The 17,706-nt window shown below is 36.0% G+C and overlaps 1 protein-coding gene across 3 annotated transcripts in view; it reads left to right on the top strand.

Moving 5' to 3' along the window:
- Window positions 1–17,706, top strand: part of adgrl2a (adhesion G protein-coupled receptor L2a) — a 116,026-nt gene that overhangs the window by 54,251 nt on the left and 44,069 nt on the right. For all 3 annotated transcript variants that reach the window (XM_061237816.1, XM_061237814.1, XM_061237813.1), the window contains exon 4: window positions 7,465–7,574. In XM_061237816.1, the coding sequence (XP_061093800.1) occupies window positions 7,465–7,574 (110 nt within the window). The remainder of the gene's footprint in view (window positions 1–7,464; window positions 7,575–17,706) is intronic.

The following is a 17,706-nucleotide window of genomic DNA, read 5'->3' as shown; positions in this document are numbered from 1 at the left end:
AGATAATCGATACTTGCGGTCTGTAAGAAGCTAATGCTCTGTATTTGAGCATAAAGGAATTGAAGTGTATGGCTGAAACCTGAATACAGTTGTGCAATTTAGCCTGGACTTAGAAAAGATAACCATTTATAATTCCTAGAAAGTTTTTGTTAAGATAATGTATTGTTTTTTATGTGGGTATGCCCCACCAGGTCCCTAGTGATCCTTCATGGTGATGATGGCTATGACGCTGTTGTTATTTTCATAAATAGGGGGCTTGGATTAAAATTTAATTGCAAAGGTAAAATGTCCTTTATGTCTTGAGCACTGAATAACGCTTTCTGCTTACACTATTTATATCAGAGACAGAAGTGCTTGCATGGCTCTCTAAAGACTTCCATTGCTGCCACCTGACAGAACACAGTGCAGTGCATATGGTGTTAGTACATATTTTAAGATCCTCAGATTAACATTTTATAAGTAATTAGGAAGTTTTTTCATTTTTATGTTTGTAGATCAGTGTGAAAGGGATATATGCTTTCTTTTTCAAATAAAAAGCAATCATTGAATTACTAAGTTTATCTAAAATTGAGCACAAGTACAGTCCCTTAAATTATTTAATACATTTTTACCAAAATGTTTCTAATGTATCTTACTAGTAAATGAGGGATGTTTGCAGTAAGTTAGTGTTAGTTAAAATTTGAATTTGGAATTTGCTTTAACAGGCACACTTTTGTTTACCAGGGTCTCCTATTGTATCACCTTCGGGTTTTTTCCGCTTCGTTTGGCCAGACAGTGGTTAAATTCTGTCCAATGGCTGCCCTAAATACATGTGGCAAAAATGTAATATTTGTCACGCAATTCAGAGACACTGCTCAGGATAATGTTAGAATTCCTAGAAGTTTACTTGGTTAAAAAATGGGTCTTGAAAATATCCAAAGAACTAACTGCCAAACCATGATTTGCACATTCTTTTTTCACATATGGTGTGGCCATGTTATAACTATTGGTTGTGCAGTGCAGTTCATCTTATGGAATGTAAAACACTGATCCTACCACTGATTTTGTGGACGGTTCAGTTCGGTTATTATAATTAACATGTGGGGATTACCTATATTATAAGACACAAACTTCAATATTACATAACTGAGGAGCTAATGGGTATGTGTGACAGTATGTCCCCATCTAGCTTATGGAGTGGACTGCATCATTTCCTCATCTTGATACTTTCCCTTTCACGTAAGGCTTGGTAATTGTAATCTAACCACAAATGCTAGCTGACTCTATTTTACCCATAAGACATGTATGCAGCAGGATTTTTTCGGAGTAGATTAAGTCAGTGACTCGAGGCTCAAGGGTGCAACATTGAAACTCCCTTTGGGAATTGAACCTGGGACCTGGGTACTGGTTGCAAACATTGTTCCTTAACCACCATGACCCACTGCTGATTCGTTGTGGACAAATCACTCATTTTTAACAGCATATCTTGCTCCACCAGCCCCAGAACAGGCGGTATAAACGCACCAACATAAAGAAAACTGTTTGTAGGATTTATATTCCTTGCCTGCATTCTGACTGGTTTATGTAGCCTTGGGAGTACTTCAGGTTTTTTTCCAAAGGCTACCACAATCAGCAGGTCATCCTCTAAATGGGAAGTCTGCCTTGATAATTGGTCATGAACCACATCAGAATTTCAGATGAAATTAAAGCTAGATGGGTCATGCTGAGTTTAACAGACTTAAATTCAATAAAAATTCAAAGTGGAAGTTTTGCGATGTAAATGGTCCTTTCTTTTCTGAGAGGCATTTCAGGCTGCTACCTTCCCTCGCACTTCGTGGATGAAGATATGAAGATATTCAGGGTTTTTTTCAGAGCTTAATTATTTGATTGTGTAATTATTTGATCAGTTATGACATCTTGACATGTGTGAAAATTAGAGAACAGTAATGATTTTATCAGATTTATTTATTGAAAGTGGATATCCATTGATTAATCACACATTAATACCGCCCTGTGCCAGATATTATGTTATATGTGGCAATGAATATAATTGCCTATAAACTGCTGAAATGTGGCATAATCAGGACTAACATCTGCCAGTGAGAGGTGAATGCTCCAGGAAATGAAGCTCTGGAGATGTATGACACAGGTAAATATAGCCATAAAGGAAATGTAAAAGTGCTGTTAAAATGGAAATTTGTTCATACCAACGAAACAGGATTGTACACGATTGTACTTCCCAGCATGTAAATAGTAACTCAATATGTCATGCGCTCTTCATTTTCATAATGTGACATTGATCATGGGTTGAAGCTCCGGTTAAATATATGTATATGCTTCAGCCTGGCCTCTAACCCAGCCATGAACCTTCTTGGGTGATGTATGTTATGACCTTGAGATGCAGAGGCTTTTTTCAGAATAGAATTAAAAGCTAATATCTATATGTATACATTATATTTATTTATATTTATACAGTGGGCTCCAAAGACCGTCGATAAATATGCACAAAAAAATGATTGACATAAGTCATGGAAAAACACAATATACTATAGTTCCTTTAGAACGAGATTAACTAAATTTAGTAAATGTATTTGAATACAAGTATGTATTCCCCAGCTCAGATAATATAACATTGTGTTTTTTTTGTGTTTTTTTTTTTTTTTAATGCCAATAATTCTGGAGCCCACCATATTATACACACTATATCAATTATATAATATAGTATATATAGTATTATATTGCTGCTCATATGCATAGAAATTATGGAGAAATTGGGGAGAAAAGTTTATGTGGATTAATATTTACTACATTGTCAAAATGTAGGTGAGGTATAGGTCCCTCACAAGTGACATCAGTTAGATCAGGCTATAATCAGATGTTTTCTACCATCAGGGAGGGCTTATTAGCATTGTACAGTGCTTTAATTGTGCTGGATATCTCTGAATATTCTGAAAGGTCAGGGATGAGATGGGATTAGAGGTGAAATGTTTTGCTGTGATTAAGAAGCTCTGATGGAAAAGCCAAAGTTTTAAGGCAATTTTCTCTGCTAACTCAGTAGAACTGGGTAAGACCCTTTCTGCTGACTGAGAATGATAAATATATTTCATGAGAACTTTTTAAATCAATAAAAGTTCAAACTACTGTTTGAAAAATGAAAATGTATTCAGATTGAAAATAGTACACTATTTAATTGTTTTATATGTATGCTATGGGTTATTTTTATAGCTCCCGATTTGTAGGAAAATGCTATGATCTCCGACAAGAAAATTAATTAAGGCATCTGAAATAATCCCATCCGTTGTTTGCATTTAATATCGAGAGTGCAGAAATGAGGCACAAATGACTACAACAGCCCATATATCAGGTCATAACATGGGCATAAAAACAATATTGGGACATTCTCTTTGAAAAATTCACTGAAATCTGGACACAAATCATAAATTACCTAAACTCAATTAGTGCCTCTCACACAAACACAAAATGAAAAAAATAATTGTGTTATTTTAAAAAATCTTTCCTGAATTCTGTTTTCTCCAGTCTCCAACTGAGAAAGAAAATTGTACACCTGAAAGAAATTGCCACTTGAAAGAAATATGTACATTATTCAGGCAAATTGTTGATGATACTCAAAAATGTTAAATACATAATTAAAGTAAATACATACATAAATAAATAAATAAATAAATAATGTGTTTCAATTATGCTATAAAACAATTAAATTAAAATACAATCAACTTAACTTTAATTATGTTTCACTTTCCGGAGACTTCACTGGTACACTGATGGAGTGTGTGTGTGTGTGTGTGTGTGTGTGTGTGTGTGTGTGTGTGTGTGTGGGTGTGTTGTGTAAGAGATTCTGGTCAATGTTGACATGATAGCATCATGCTGCAGACTTGTCGATTGCAAATTCATGCTGTGAAGCTCCCATTCTACCACATCCAAAATGTGCTCTGGGGACTGTGAGGCCATTTTAGTACACTGAACTCATTGCCATGTTCATGCAACCGGCTTGAGATGACGCACTTTGTCACATGGTGTGTTATCCTACTGGAAGTAGCTATCAGAAAATGGGTAGAATGTGGCCATGAAGGGATGTCAGCAATTATACTCAGGTAGGCTGTGGTATTTAAAAAATGCTCAGTTTGTATTTAGGGGCTTAATGTGCGCCAAGAAAACATTCCCCACATCATTACACCACCAGCCTAAGCCGTTGACACAAGGCAGGATGAATCCATGGATTCATTTTATTTATGCCAAATACTGACCATACCATCTGCATGCCGAGACAGAAATCAAGATTCGTCAGGCCATGTGTGGAGAATCATGGAGAAAAAAGGAAGAAATCTGTTGGAATTTTTGTGTTGAAATTGTTCTAAATCAAAACATTTTATTAAAAAAATGATTCCTCAGAACAGGCAACAACCTGGTGTGGTCTTTTACTGCTGTAGTCCACACAGTCAAAGGTTGTTGGACCTTGGATGTTGGATGTGTTGCGTATTCAGAAATCATCTTCTGCATACCGCTATTGTAATGTGTGGTTATTTGAGTTACTATTGCCTTCCTGTCAGCTTGTCAGAACCAGCTTGGCCATTATCTTCTGACCTGTGTCATTAACAAGGCGTTTTTACCCACAGAACTGCTGCTCCTTTGTTTGTTTGTTTGTTTCTTTTGTTTTTCACACCATTCTCTGTACACTCTAGACTCTTGTGCATGAAAATCCCAGTTTCTGAGATACTCAAACCATCCTGTATGGCACCAATAATCATTCCACGGTCAAAGTCTCTTAGATCACATTTATGACCCTGTCTCATGCTTGGTCTGAACAACAACTGAACTTCTTGAAAACATCTCTGCTTGATTTTATGCTTTGAGTTGTCTTATTTTTTTAGACTCATTGGTCTTCTGGTCTTCCAGTCCGTCCCTTCTCTGACCTCTCTCATTAAGAACGCATTTTTGCCTGCAGAACTTCTGCTCACTGGGTCTTTTTAGTTTTTAGTTATAGTGATGCAAAAATGAAGGCATTAAACAAAAACGAATCACATTTCACATCGATTACAAAAATGAAGTTCATCACTATCAAAAAAAAAGGGGGACACGGCTTAGTTTATTGCTAGAGACAACAATGTGGTTAGGTCCACAGAGTTTGTTTTTCTATGAAGCAGAAAAGGGCATAATTAGCATTTTGAATCCAAGCAGAGGTATTTGCATTCCAAGGATATTTTCCCCCTTTTAAACGCTCAGCTATTCTCATCTCACGCCACACATAATGGTTGTTAGGCGAGCAGAGCCATGTATCACTGATGTTCTCCCAATGTGGAAAATCTCATTGGTTGCTACTGCAAGTGTCTTTGGATGAAACCAACAGGGAATACTTACACTTGTGTATCATGGCTCTGTTTGATTCAGTTTTTTTGTTTTGTTTGTGCTGTTACTGCTTTTACTTGTGGAGAAACAAAAGAGAGGGTTTTCTCAAGAAGCATTTATAAGCTGTATTTGACCAAAATTAAACATTTGCATATTTAGAAAATTAGAAATAACTATTTTTGAAGAAAAAAAATTGACATTGGTGCTGATTTAAAAAGTGAGAAAATAGTAGAGAGATGAATTGCCTGCGGTCTTGGACAGAAAAGTATATTAATAACACTGGGGCTTTTATTAACACAACAGTATTCACTTGATACAGTGAAACATCCATACAGCAACAATGAGATAATTACTGTACATTTCATTATTGCATGCTTTCAGACACAAGCCTCACTTTGTGTCCTTTACAGACTGTTCTGCTTTAGAATTGCAGAATAAGGCAGAAAAGGGAGTAACATTGACAATTTTCATTTTAATGATATGATACTATTATACAATACTATTTCTATTTAAAATCATCACACGCATGAGTAGTTAAGTTAACTCTGACAGGTTGATCTTTAGCAGGGATGTCAAACTGCAGTCCTGGAGGATCACAGTATTTCTTGTTTAATTTCAATCAGCAGCCAGTTAAGACCTTACAGTAAATGATTCGCTGGTGCTGAAACACCAAAATCCAGCAGATATTGCAGCACTCCGGGACTAATGAAATTTATACCTGCGCTTGAAAGCCAGAGGGGTTTTGGCAAATATTGTCATTATCATGTTAATACATTACATACATATGTTCTCACTATTCTCTCACAACAAATATTTTGAAAGCTAATTTGATATATTTTTTTGTATAAATAGGAAACGCCAAAAACTGATGATTTCAATGATCCATTTTTTTTCCTTTGGAAAATATGTACGTGTGCCTTGAATCCAGTTAGTCATGCACATGGCAATTGAGGACCACCTATAACTACGTTCAATCCAAGAACATCCTCAGTACAATTAAACATAATGTAACTGCCGAAAATAGCTGAGATAATGTGGACTAAAGATGTAAAAAGGTAGTCTTACAGCTCTGCTGTGTAGAACAGCCTCCTCCTGGTTTAAGGGAGTTGTAGAATAACATCAGGTGACGGATCTGAAACATTGTAAACAAAGCCGGGCTCAGGCACCTCTGTGTGGATATCCATGAGGGACTGTTCCTTCCAGTGGTGGCAGTCTGACAAACAAAAACAAATGGTAGCACAGCTCTCACTAATCAGGCTGTCATCTCCTACACAGGGACAATTTGTAATTGGATAGCACATGTCTTTAATGATTAAACAATTAATTTTGATGTGTAATAATTTGCCAGCAAATGACCGTATCTGCGAGTGAATGACAAAGTTATTGCCGTGCTGAAGTTTAACAAATTAAGGTGTTAAGAATTGCTCTAAACCTCAGCTATCATTAGACAGGATATTCTTTATTGTACTAATGTTTATTTGCATTCTAATGGGTATCTGTTTGTCATAGCTATTTTCTTGTAAGTTTCTTAGCTCTGACAGAGCACACTTAAAGGGATTTTTCTAAAGGACAATATAACAATTACTTAACAATGCACTGGCAGACATTTTCATTTCTTATAATTCTCATCATTCCAAGTCTATTTTTATTGTAGCCAATACAGCTACTACAGTGGCTATGCATTATCCCTCTTGTCAAAATATGATTGACACCGGTAATTTAATGTCAGGTAATGAAGTTAATTGGTAATACGAAAGAACATATTATATAAATAACATAATTCCAAAGGTATTGCATTGTACTATAGCAATGCATGAAATAATGTCTTAAGTATGAGGCGAAAGGTTTTTTTGCCACGATAACTGTCTCTGGCTGCTCAGCTATTGATTGAGATGTGCAACAATAAGACTGGTTCCCAGCTTTGTTTTTGTCATTGCAAATATTGATTGATGTAATATTAATTAACTGCTATTATTGACTGCTGCACTTGTGAGTGTGAGTGTGACGGGGAATAGGAGAGTGATTGTACCTCATTCTTCAAAAGGCATGTAATCTAGCTGTGTTACCAAATGAAAGTTGAGGTGTGAATTCTCTTGTTCACATGCCATTTTTTTCTTCTAGGTGCAACAATCGAACACAATGTGTTGTGATCACTGGGTCAGATGTCTTCCCTGACCCATGTCCAGGGACTTACAAATACCTTGAGGTCCAGTATGAGTGTGTCCCCTACAGTAAGTATACACTCTCCTTCCAACTTACATTTTCTACTTGTGCAATAGTGGGACAGTAGTAATGTCTTCATTTGCGAATGCCAAGCAACTGGTTTCTTTGCAGTCTTATGTGTCCAAGCCTTTTGGTGTCTTACAAGAGACAAAAATATTTTAGATATTCTTTATTATATACTGTATATCCACTACTGCAGTGCTTCTCCATTTTTGATTTGTTTACCTAGAGAAAGCAGATGAGAACATAGCCAGGGGGTAGCATGGGAGGTATAATAGTGTTTCAGAATTTGGATGAGAAGTGCCCCCCAAAATAGCTCAATAGCAAAAAAGAGGGATTATGATCCCTTCTGGCACATTTGCTGAAAATTACTGTTTAAAGTAATCAATCAGACAGTGGAAAATAAGCATGAAAACAAGCCAGTAACTACATTTTGCATCATAGTACCTAGTAACTGAGAACATTGACTGCAACGAGTGTGGCAGAGACAGATGATAATCAGTTCTGTTTATAGCCTCCCCGTGTGCGCATTTATCTTCATCTTTAAGAATAACTGTGACAGCCACATTTAGTTCATCCTCCAACAATAAACACAACAGCATAAACGCCACTCGGATGCTCAAGTGTTTTTAAATCTCAGTTAATATTGTATTTCTACCATACTTTTGTTACACCTAATGGGTGTATCATAAGAGGCAACCCCAGTTGTCATGATAGGGGATATACAGTGATATCCTTTCTGATCAATTAAAAAAGGTGTGAAATATGCATAGATACCATGCATTTACTTAGTTGGAGCTGTCAAAATTGGCAATTTGTTAAATGGCCAATTAAAACATTATTATTAATTATTATTATTATTATTATTATTATTATTACTAGTACTGCTACTACTCTACGAGTACTACAACTACTTCAACGACTACGACTACTACTATTATTTAGATTTACTTTGGACAATAGCTGACCTGTATGAATTTATTTTAGTTTTTCTTGCATGACCTTATAGCTCTCTGAATCAAAGTTGTCAAAAACAAGAACAGAGGCTGCAGTAGTCTGTCTGGAGATGGTCTGCTCAGTCCTAGTGCCTGCAGCAGTGAACAAGGCTGCCATCATGTCTGAAATGGAGAAACAAAGAAAAATATATATATTCTCCTAAAATATGGAAAATAGTTACATGTGACCTTTGAAGAACTACAGAATGCTTTTATTGCATGTCATTACACAAATGACACTTCTAGGTGTCTTTTAAAGTTTAGCTTTTACTCTGACAGCTACAGCACTTTTTTCTGCCACAACAGCCGGCTATTAAGAGAAAAATGGAAAATGTTCTTGTGACTTTTCCAGGATCACTCAGGGTCTATGGTCTCCATTTGCTATCAAATGTCATCCATACACTGAGAAAGGTAATCTCTTGATTGGAGTTGAAGTTTGATGCTGACTATACAATTGCTGAAATTATACCTTTTTGTTTCCATTTGTTTTGTTCAATGTTTTTTTCTCTGATTGATCCCCTGCTCCTAAACCCCGCCTCACTGCAAATTTTTGCATTCTGGGTAATGGATGGGAAGTTATACTTTTAACAACAAGGAGATCATGTTTTTTACCTTTATCTACAGGTCAAACAAAATTGGAGCATGCATCAGCTCGAAAAATGCTGCCAGGGTTACTGTTTTGCACACTTCTTCTTCCAGAACAATTAGAAATAGAACATTGTAATGTTTGATCCCATGTTTCATATGAATCTGCCCTCAAGCACAATGTTCAGGTACATAATTTAAAAGATAAGAATGAAATTACCCATCTTCTTATATGCATCAATTTTAGTACGCTGCAGACCTTGTCATTTTTTATACATTGTCTTATACATTTTGTCAGGCTATTTCCGACTATTGCCATTTTATGGCCTTGTAATTAGGTTGGGGCGTGATTAGTAAAAAAAATTTTTTTTTAAAGAAAGTTACTTACCATTTGTTCCTTAAAGCTCACTAAAATACCTATGGTATAATTTTTCACCCAACTGATAATGATGAATTTATTTTGGATCACACATGCTGTTCATATATTACTGTTAATGACAACTAGACAGCTAAATACATGTTGATAAACCCATCAAACAAATGGAATTAAGTGCTTAACTGTGGAAAGAAAGTAGCATCCTGCCCCCAAAAGACTGACTCCACTTGGATTACTCATATTTAGTAAGGAGAAGTCAAAATGCAGGTAGGGTATTGTTTATTTAAAATAATAATAATAAACTGCCAGCATCTGGAAACATCTGTTACAGTTAATCCCCCTCTCCTCAAAGGCAGCATATATTAACAATTCAGTTTATGTGTAGTTAAATAATGCTAGATTTGGCAAGCGGCAAGGGGATATCCAGTGGGAAATGATCCAATGTTATAATCCTGTTTGGTAGATCCATTAAAGGAGTAAGACATTTAGGTTTGCATCATAATTGTGGCAATAATTTATTTTTTTCTCTAATTATTGTTTCTGTATTGGTACACATTTTACCTAGGGCTTTTACTTTCCTGGAAAACACATAAGAAAAATCAAAGGTCCACGTGCTCTGTATATATATCTTATACAAATAGATATAAAAACCAAATTTGAAATATTACAACTGTTTAAAAATCTTATGTCTGCACCCCCCGATCTAAACCGCGTTCCGGGTTGCATCTTCCAAAAGCGTTGTTGTCCAAGTATAGTCACAAGTTCTGGAAGAGCCGTCATTAGACGATTTAGCGTTCCTGAAAACATAGTTTAAACAGACATTGGTTAACACTATCATAAAGTTTTGTGTTTGGAACTGCAGCTCCCAACCTGTAGTTAGGAGCACAGTTCCACATTCCCGATTACATCAGCAACCCTTTAGTTTGATTCCAAAAAGGAACGACTAAAATGAGGTTAATCATTTTTGTAAATAAAGGTGCCTTAAAATATGTTCTCAGTGGATCTGTTGGTTAGTTAGGATTTGGCTGTCAAAACATTTTTATATTTATTGGTGTCGTGTTTGAAAGTAGTAGCCTCTTGCTCATTTAGCATAGGCTTATTAGTTGCTGTATTATTGTGGTAATAGCTAAGCTTAGCTAATTTGTAGAAAGACATATAAATAGGCTAATAGGGGATGGTCCTAAAAAGGATCATTAAAGAATTACACAAGCCAACATACAGTAATGGTTTGGACTATTCAAGATTTACGATAAAATTTGCATAACAAAGGCAAAATGTAGGCTTCCTAGTCGAAGAGCTTGAACATCCGAACTTTGCATAGGGCAAGTTATTTTCTGGACTGGCTTACAAGGTTTTGAAGAATTCAAAACAAAGATATATTTCAACAAAGTTACAAATTTGTGTGTCCTTCAAAAATGAATTACCCTGACCTTGGATGAATCTACTTTCCTTTCCTCATTGTGAGTGTATAGAGTAGACTGAATGGGGCAGAATAGATCAAGATCGATCGATAGATAAATAGATTGACAGACAGACAGTCAGACAGCTCCCAAAAGGAATTTTTACCATTATTTGTAATGCTGCTTTAGTATGGCGGAGAATAGCAGGACAAAATGTAACGATAATGTGTGTCATGTGCTTGACTGGCTTTGGACCTGTGTTGGCACAAGTAGCACAACCATCTGAAATATGCACCATCTGTTTTGTGGAACTTTAACACATAATTGTTTTATCCAAAATTATTATTTGGTAGGATATAAAACTGTTACACATACCATTATAATTGTAATCTCTTTTAATGACACTGTATGAGTTTAGGAACACTCCGTCTACACAAGTTAGTCTTGGGAATGTTTTTACACTCTACATGCTGCATAGCGTCATTAACAACATTGTTTGAGCTATTGTGGTGTGAACTGCAGTGGTTCCAATTTGCAACTGAGTCACTGCAATTTTGGGGAACAGTCGTGTCTAGGTTGGCATCTGTTTCTCTCATGGTTACTTTTGTTGTTGCTCAGGAAACACACCCCAGAATAATTAGCAAAAAATAAAAAATCTAGCTATACAAACAAACAAAATTGATGGAATCTATCAATTCAAAGCTACCCACTGCCAGATAGCAAATTAACAAGCATTTCAACCAATAAGATTTCAATAATTTTCTGAATCTTTCTCGAAATATGATGTTGCACAAGAAATATGATGTTGCACTGGGACTAGTCATGAGTACCCAAGTTGATACTACTTGCAAGCAATTAATGGTCATGCAAAAGCATAGATTTCTGAGTGGCTCTGCCAAATAGCGTCAACTAGCCTACCAAGGTAGTAGGTAGCTAGCTTATGGCACACTGCATGAACCTGTAATACAATTTTATTCTCACTTGCCTCCCTCTCACATAATTTCTCTTTAAAAAGTTATTAGGATTCACTTATTTCAAAGTGGTTCTGTAAAAGATTATCCTAAAGATGTGGTAGCCTACCCAAGGTGAAAACCTATCCACTGCTTATATGCCTAAGAGTTAACTGAAGAGCAGGCTATCTTCACATAAGCAACTCTTAAAAAATGATCTTCATGCCATCTTTTGGGAAACAGTTTTTTGTGGGCATGTGCCCAGTTGGCCCATGCAGTAATCTGTCCTTGAGTATAATTTTCATCACATAAATGCTTCAAGCTAAACATGTAATCACTTCTCTAGCTTGCATAGAACCCACCTCGTCTCAAAGGTAAAGTGAAGATCGATCAGGCATGCTGTTTAATTAGATGAGTCAATTTACAGTAAAAGAACATCTCATAAAATGTCCGAATTAATGGATCGACCACCATTTTGTAGCTCAGCATCTAACTTGTCCCCATATTTAATTAAGGAGTATTAATGCACAAAATAAACACTTTGCCTTAATCCTATTTATTTGTTTAAATGAATGTGGGGCTTACAAATGAATTTTCTTGAAGGAGTGCTGTTTCCTGTTATTTTCTTGAAATTTCAGGAGACATGAAACCTATTTTTTCATCGATGTGTAAATATTACAAACCTAAAAAACAATTTGTCTTTGCCATTCACAATCTGAAAAATGCTGTGTAATTTATGCATGGTCCTTATTGGAACCTTCATTTCTAACTTGATAGTTTAGCTCTTTTTATTTAACCAGACCACAATGTATATGTTCCCATGATCCTCCTGTACAACAACCGTCCCCCAGCCCCCCAACTGCCCCCCCCCTCCCCTATTCTAGCATAGCTTAATTTGAAGGATGTCCTCATTTGGCAGTTTATATCTGTGGTGAGGCACAGAATATGAACCATTAGCTTTCTTCTTTTCTTGTCATATAATAGCCTCTCGAATATGCCACACTGATTGCCTTAAAACATGCAACATGAGAGTGAGGGAGTGCCTTCATCAACAATATTGTGTACATATTCAAAACGTTACCACTGGTATTTTTTTTGAGCCATTGTTATGCCACCTCATAAAAATGCAGAGATATGCTAAGATATGCTAACTGCCTTCTGAAGCAATCAGATGTCATTTTATTTCATGCCATGTATTGCAGCACTCACCCCTGTTCCTAACTGCACTACAGAAAGAAAAGCTTTATGTCTACAAGGGGAAAAAACATCATTTGTTCGCCAGTGTTAATCAATGTCCATTCAAACAAGTGGAATTTCACTCCCACAGATTTGTTATTATGCTTCCCTTTTTTCCCTTACATTAGATGCTCATTGTTGACTCAGTGGCATTATTTGCTAATTGAATTGCTGCCCTACTGGCTATTAGTGAGAAAAATAACAAAGTACTTCTGAATGTTGGAGTCACTGATTGTGCCTGCCCTCTTGACAGGCCACAGTGAGGGGCACAATGCCTGCAGAGATATGTCACACGGCTAACCTCTTCACAGACAACTGTAAAGTAAATGCATGATAAAGAGAGGGGAAACCTGAAACATTAAAGCAGTCATTGAATTAGTGTAAGCGTTAGTGTACGTTTAGAAAAGAAGAGGTATTAATCATTTCACTGTATATAAAATTAGCTCTTGAATATAATTGACGTATGTGTGTATTAAGTATGCAATTAATGGGCAACTAATTACAAGAGCACAATAGGCAGTTACATAGTTATCAGGGCTGTTCCAAATGTTGTTGAATGTACAGTTTGAAAGGGGTGGGATGGTCTGAGCTGTCTTGTGAATGTTGGTTCTTGTGTGTTGTTTATAATTCTCTTTTTCCTTGGTACAGTCTGCAGAACCTTTTTTTCCCCAAACTTCTTTTTACAATCTTCTGCCTAGAACTGGTTACTGGTTGCAAGATTATCATTTCTTTACTAACATCTACTCAGGACCCTTGTCTCCTCTCCTTTCCAGATTCCCTCATCCTGTTCTCTCACCAGCAAATCACTAAATCTGAAATTGTTTTATTCTACATATTCTGATTTCTTTGGCAGCAAGAATCCAGCTCTCATTTGCACTTCCCTCATTGAGCATGCCTGATGTTTTTTTATATGTAAAAATGGCTTTTATATGTTTATACAATTATATGTTTCTCTGATCAATCTCTCAGAATATGCATGAAAAATAAGCCAAGCACTGTACAGTATATTGACATAATGTGTCCATAATCAAAATGTTTTACATGCATTCTAAATGCTTTACTTCAAGGGCATGACTGGATTAGTGCCATATTGTAGTGTTGAGTGAAGATAAAAAATATGATGACAAAAGGCAGGCCTATTTCTATGAAAAAATGTCAGGGCTTATTACTTAGTATCCATTTTAAATGGTTCATTGCTGACATTTAAAAATGTAAATTCAAGAGAGGCTATTCAGAAAATTGTGAATATTGTTGTGGTTGTGATACCAGTGACTAAAAGGACACAATTATTTTACTGCATTTCAGAATTCATAAAACAATATTTGACAGTTACTAAAACTTCCTCAATTATATATTTTTTGTGTAAATTATATATAAGTAGTGTTGTTAATGCAACTCAAATGAACTACTCTCATGGCAATGCGTATTTCTTGTAACTTTGGGGTCAAGTGGGGTTTATTTTTTTATTAATTTCATTAATCTGCACAGCTACCACATGACAATAGTCTTCTTAATGAGTGAAAATGAGAATTTCTGGAAGATTTTTGAAATGTTCGTAATGTCACATTCCTTTAATTACAAGCCCTAGTGGGCATTTTGTTTTAAAACTGCAGACAAATGCACTCAACTTGTGAACATGAAATCCTCGTTCTGCAAAAATGTACTCAGTAATACGTACAGATTCATTGGCACCCTTAATAAAAATAGAGAAAAAAGGCTGCATATAATGAACAACATGGATATTTTTTTGGCACCCCTCACAATTATTATGAATAAAATCAAACAAAGTGAAATTGGCAATACGATTTTACTTAATTTAGTTAATATCAGTCTAAAGGAACTATACTGTGTCATTCCATCACTTCCTGTTCCACTAGAGGACAAACATTAGGTAACAAGCATGCAAAATCCCTTTGTCTACCATCAGCATGGGAAAATCCAAAGAACTGTCAGTCAGAAGACAGTTGGTAATTGGCCTTCACAAGTCGGCTAAGGGGTACAAAAAATACATAAACTGTTAAACATACCACTTAGCACTGTAAGGGCAATGAAACGATGGATGAAACATATGGGGTGGTTGCAAACTTGACAGGAAGAAACGCAAGTTCATATTATCTTCACAGACAGTAAGGACGATGGTGAGGGAGGCCAAAAGTAACCCAAGGATCGCAGTGTAAGAATTGCAGCGATTAGTTGTGTCTTCGGGTCACCAAGTCCCCAAAAAATCATAAAACTACACCTCCATAACAACAAACTCTTTGCCAGGGCGGCATGAAGACAGTCCTTATAAACTAAACAGCACAATAAACTAAACCAAGCATCTTGAGTTTGCCAAACCTCATTGGAATTATGACTGGAAGAGAGTCAGATGACCAAAAGTGAAAGTTTTGGCTGTAAACACTATCGCCAAAATGGAAAGCATACAAGGAGAAGCACCTCATACCTACTGTCAAATGTGGCAGTGGATCATTGATGTTTTGAAGATCTGAGAAGCTGAGACTCAGTCATAGGTAGAACAGGACAATGACTCCAAACATACACCAAAATCCAAACATGGTTATGTAAATACAACAACCATGTTCTGCAGCGGTCATCTCAGTGTCCTGACTTAAATCCTATTAAAACCTGTACTCTGGACTGAAGACGGGGATATCTCAAGGATATCAATGATTCTCAAAGGTTCTGCATGGAGGAATGGTCCAAATGTGTTTTCTAACCACAAATTCACAAATCACAAATTATACACAAAGACTCAAGACAGTCATCTTTGCATTTGTGCTAATTATTAAACCAGGGCTGCCAATAATTGTGGAACCTATTTTTTGGGGAAATATATATTTTTTATTTAAAAAATTTAAGACTGTACACATGTTGGAAAATAAAACTTATGTCAAAAACTATTTTACATTTACGGCATTAGTTTTTTTTTATTTTTAGTTTTGTGCATTTATTTATTAATTAACAATAATTAACAATAATTCTGGAGCCCATTTAAATCTGATTGCACCAGTGTCAATTGTGTCAGTGCCAACTGTAGTCAAGAGTTCCCCAGGACACTGTACATTTGGCCATTGTGTTTTCCGTGGAAGGACTGTTTCAGTTGACAGGGTTCCCCCTGACTCATATCGCAAGAGCAGCACCTGCAGTCTGCCTGCATCTTGTGCGCAAAATGTAGTCCTCTTATGCAACAGCTGCACAACTCAGCTATTGCAAGGCAGAGTGAAAATCAGATTCTAGTCACTGCTGGGGATGCTTCTGTGCTAGTCTTTGAGGTCGTGAATGTATGGAGGTCATTTGCAGCACATTAACATGCTGACACATACTGGTCAACACAGAAATGTTGATATTTATATAATGTCAATAATATAAATGTGAACGCAGAAGTACTGTATCTGTTCATCTGTGGTCTACAGCAGACAGGAGTTTGCAAATTATTCATGAACTTAGGTGTATGTTCCCTTTCTGTTGTAACTCAGCAGTCCAATTTAACTAAGTCTCCCTGGTTATGGTGATCGACACGCTAATATACAATTATAAGACAACAATACTTGTGTCATTATTATCTTTATGACAAGAAAACTTCACATTGAAAGACACAGAGATGTTACCTGCAAATTTTACGAATAAGCCTGCCTATGCTTGAATCCGTATATCATTAGATGACTTCATTGTACTATACTATACTATGGAATATTGCTGAATTCCATCCATTGACTATTTTGATGTTATTTTTCTGATTGTATCCCAATTTATTGGATGAAATCTCTGTGACATGGACATCAGTCAGAAGGCTTTGTGTAGTAGATAATTATAGTTTGTGCTTTGTACTGTCAGTAACCCTTATTTTAGTACTAGCTCTGTAGAGTAAAAGCAAACATACACAAACAGCAAAAAAGCAAACCACATTTATTTGTGAAAAATCCCCAAGAGTGAAGCAAGCCAGCTTTATGTAATGTGCCTATTGGAAAATACAATATTTTATTGCAATGCTATGCAATCTAATGTGCTACCTTTCTATATGGTTAAGAATACACTACATATCCACTTGTGTATCTAAATAAAAAAAGTTTCATTTAATATGCTGGAGGTAACACACAAATCTGCACGCATATGACAATACATTCTATGCCATTTTATTTACAATAGTATATACTTATGTGTGGGTGCACAGACATGCATAGCTGCAGATACCACGGAAACATTAATAATCAAATGTGTCTTGTGTCATTTTCTTTTAAATATACCACCCATCAAAGGTGAATACATAAATCATGCTGATGTAATGTAATGTGCTGAAATACATACTGATAGTCAAGGAATATACAGGTAAATCAATGTAATGCTACAACCTAAAATGTGATTCAACATCTACCATATGGAGATATAAATCGCACTTCAAGTAAATGTCTGGGACCACATGAGTTCAATTTGTGGTCCCAGACAGTTCAGCCTTACCAAACCTTCACTTTAATAACATGCAAAGCAAGGTGGTCATAATTTAAGTCAGGTACAGGAACAAGCTGGATTTCCCATGACAAGTGGTTTTAGACATCTGTAGCATGCTCATGGCAAATCTTGAAAGCAGTTCACCATTTGAT

Source organism: Conger conger, chromosome 4 (assembly GCF_963514075.1).
Source record: "Conger conger chromosome 4, fConCon1.1, whole genome shotgun sequence".
NCBI lineage: Eukaryota > Metazoa > Chordata > Actinopteri > Anguilliformes > Congridae > Conger > Conger conger.
The sequence above is the reverse complement of the archived record's forward strand: the minus strand, read 5'-3'. Positions and strand labels throughout refer to the sequence as shown.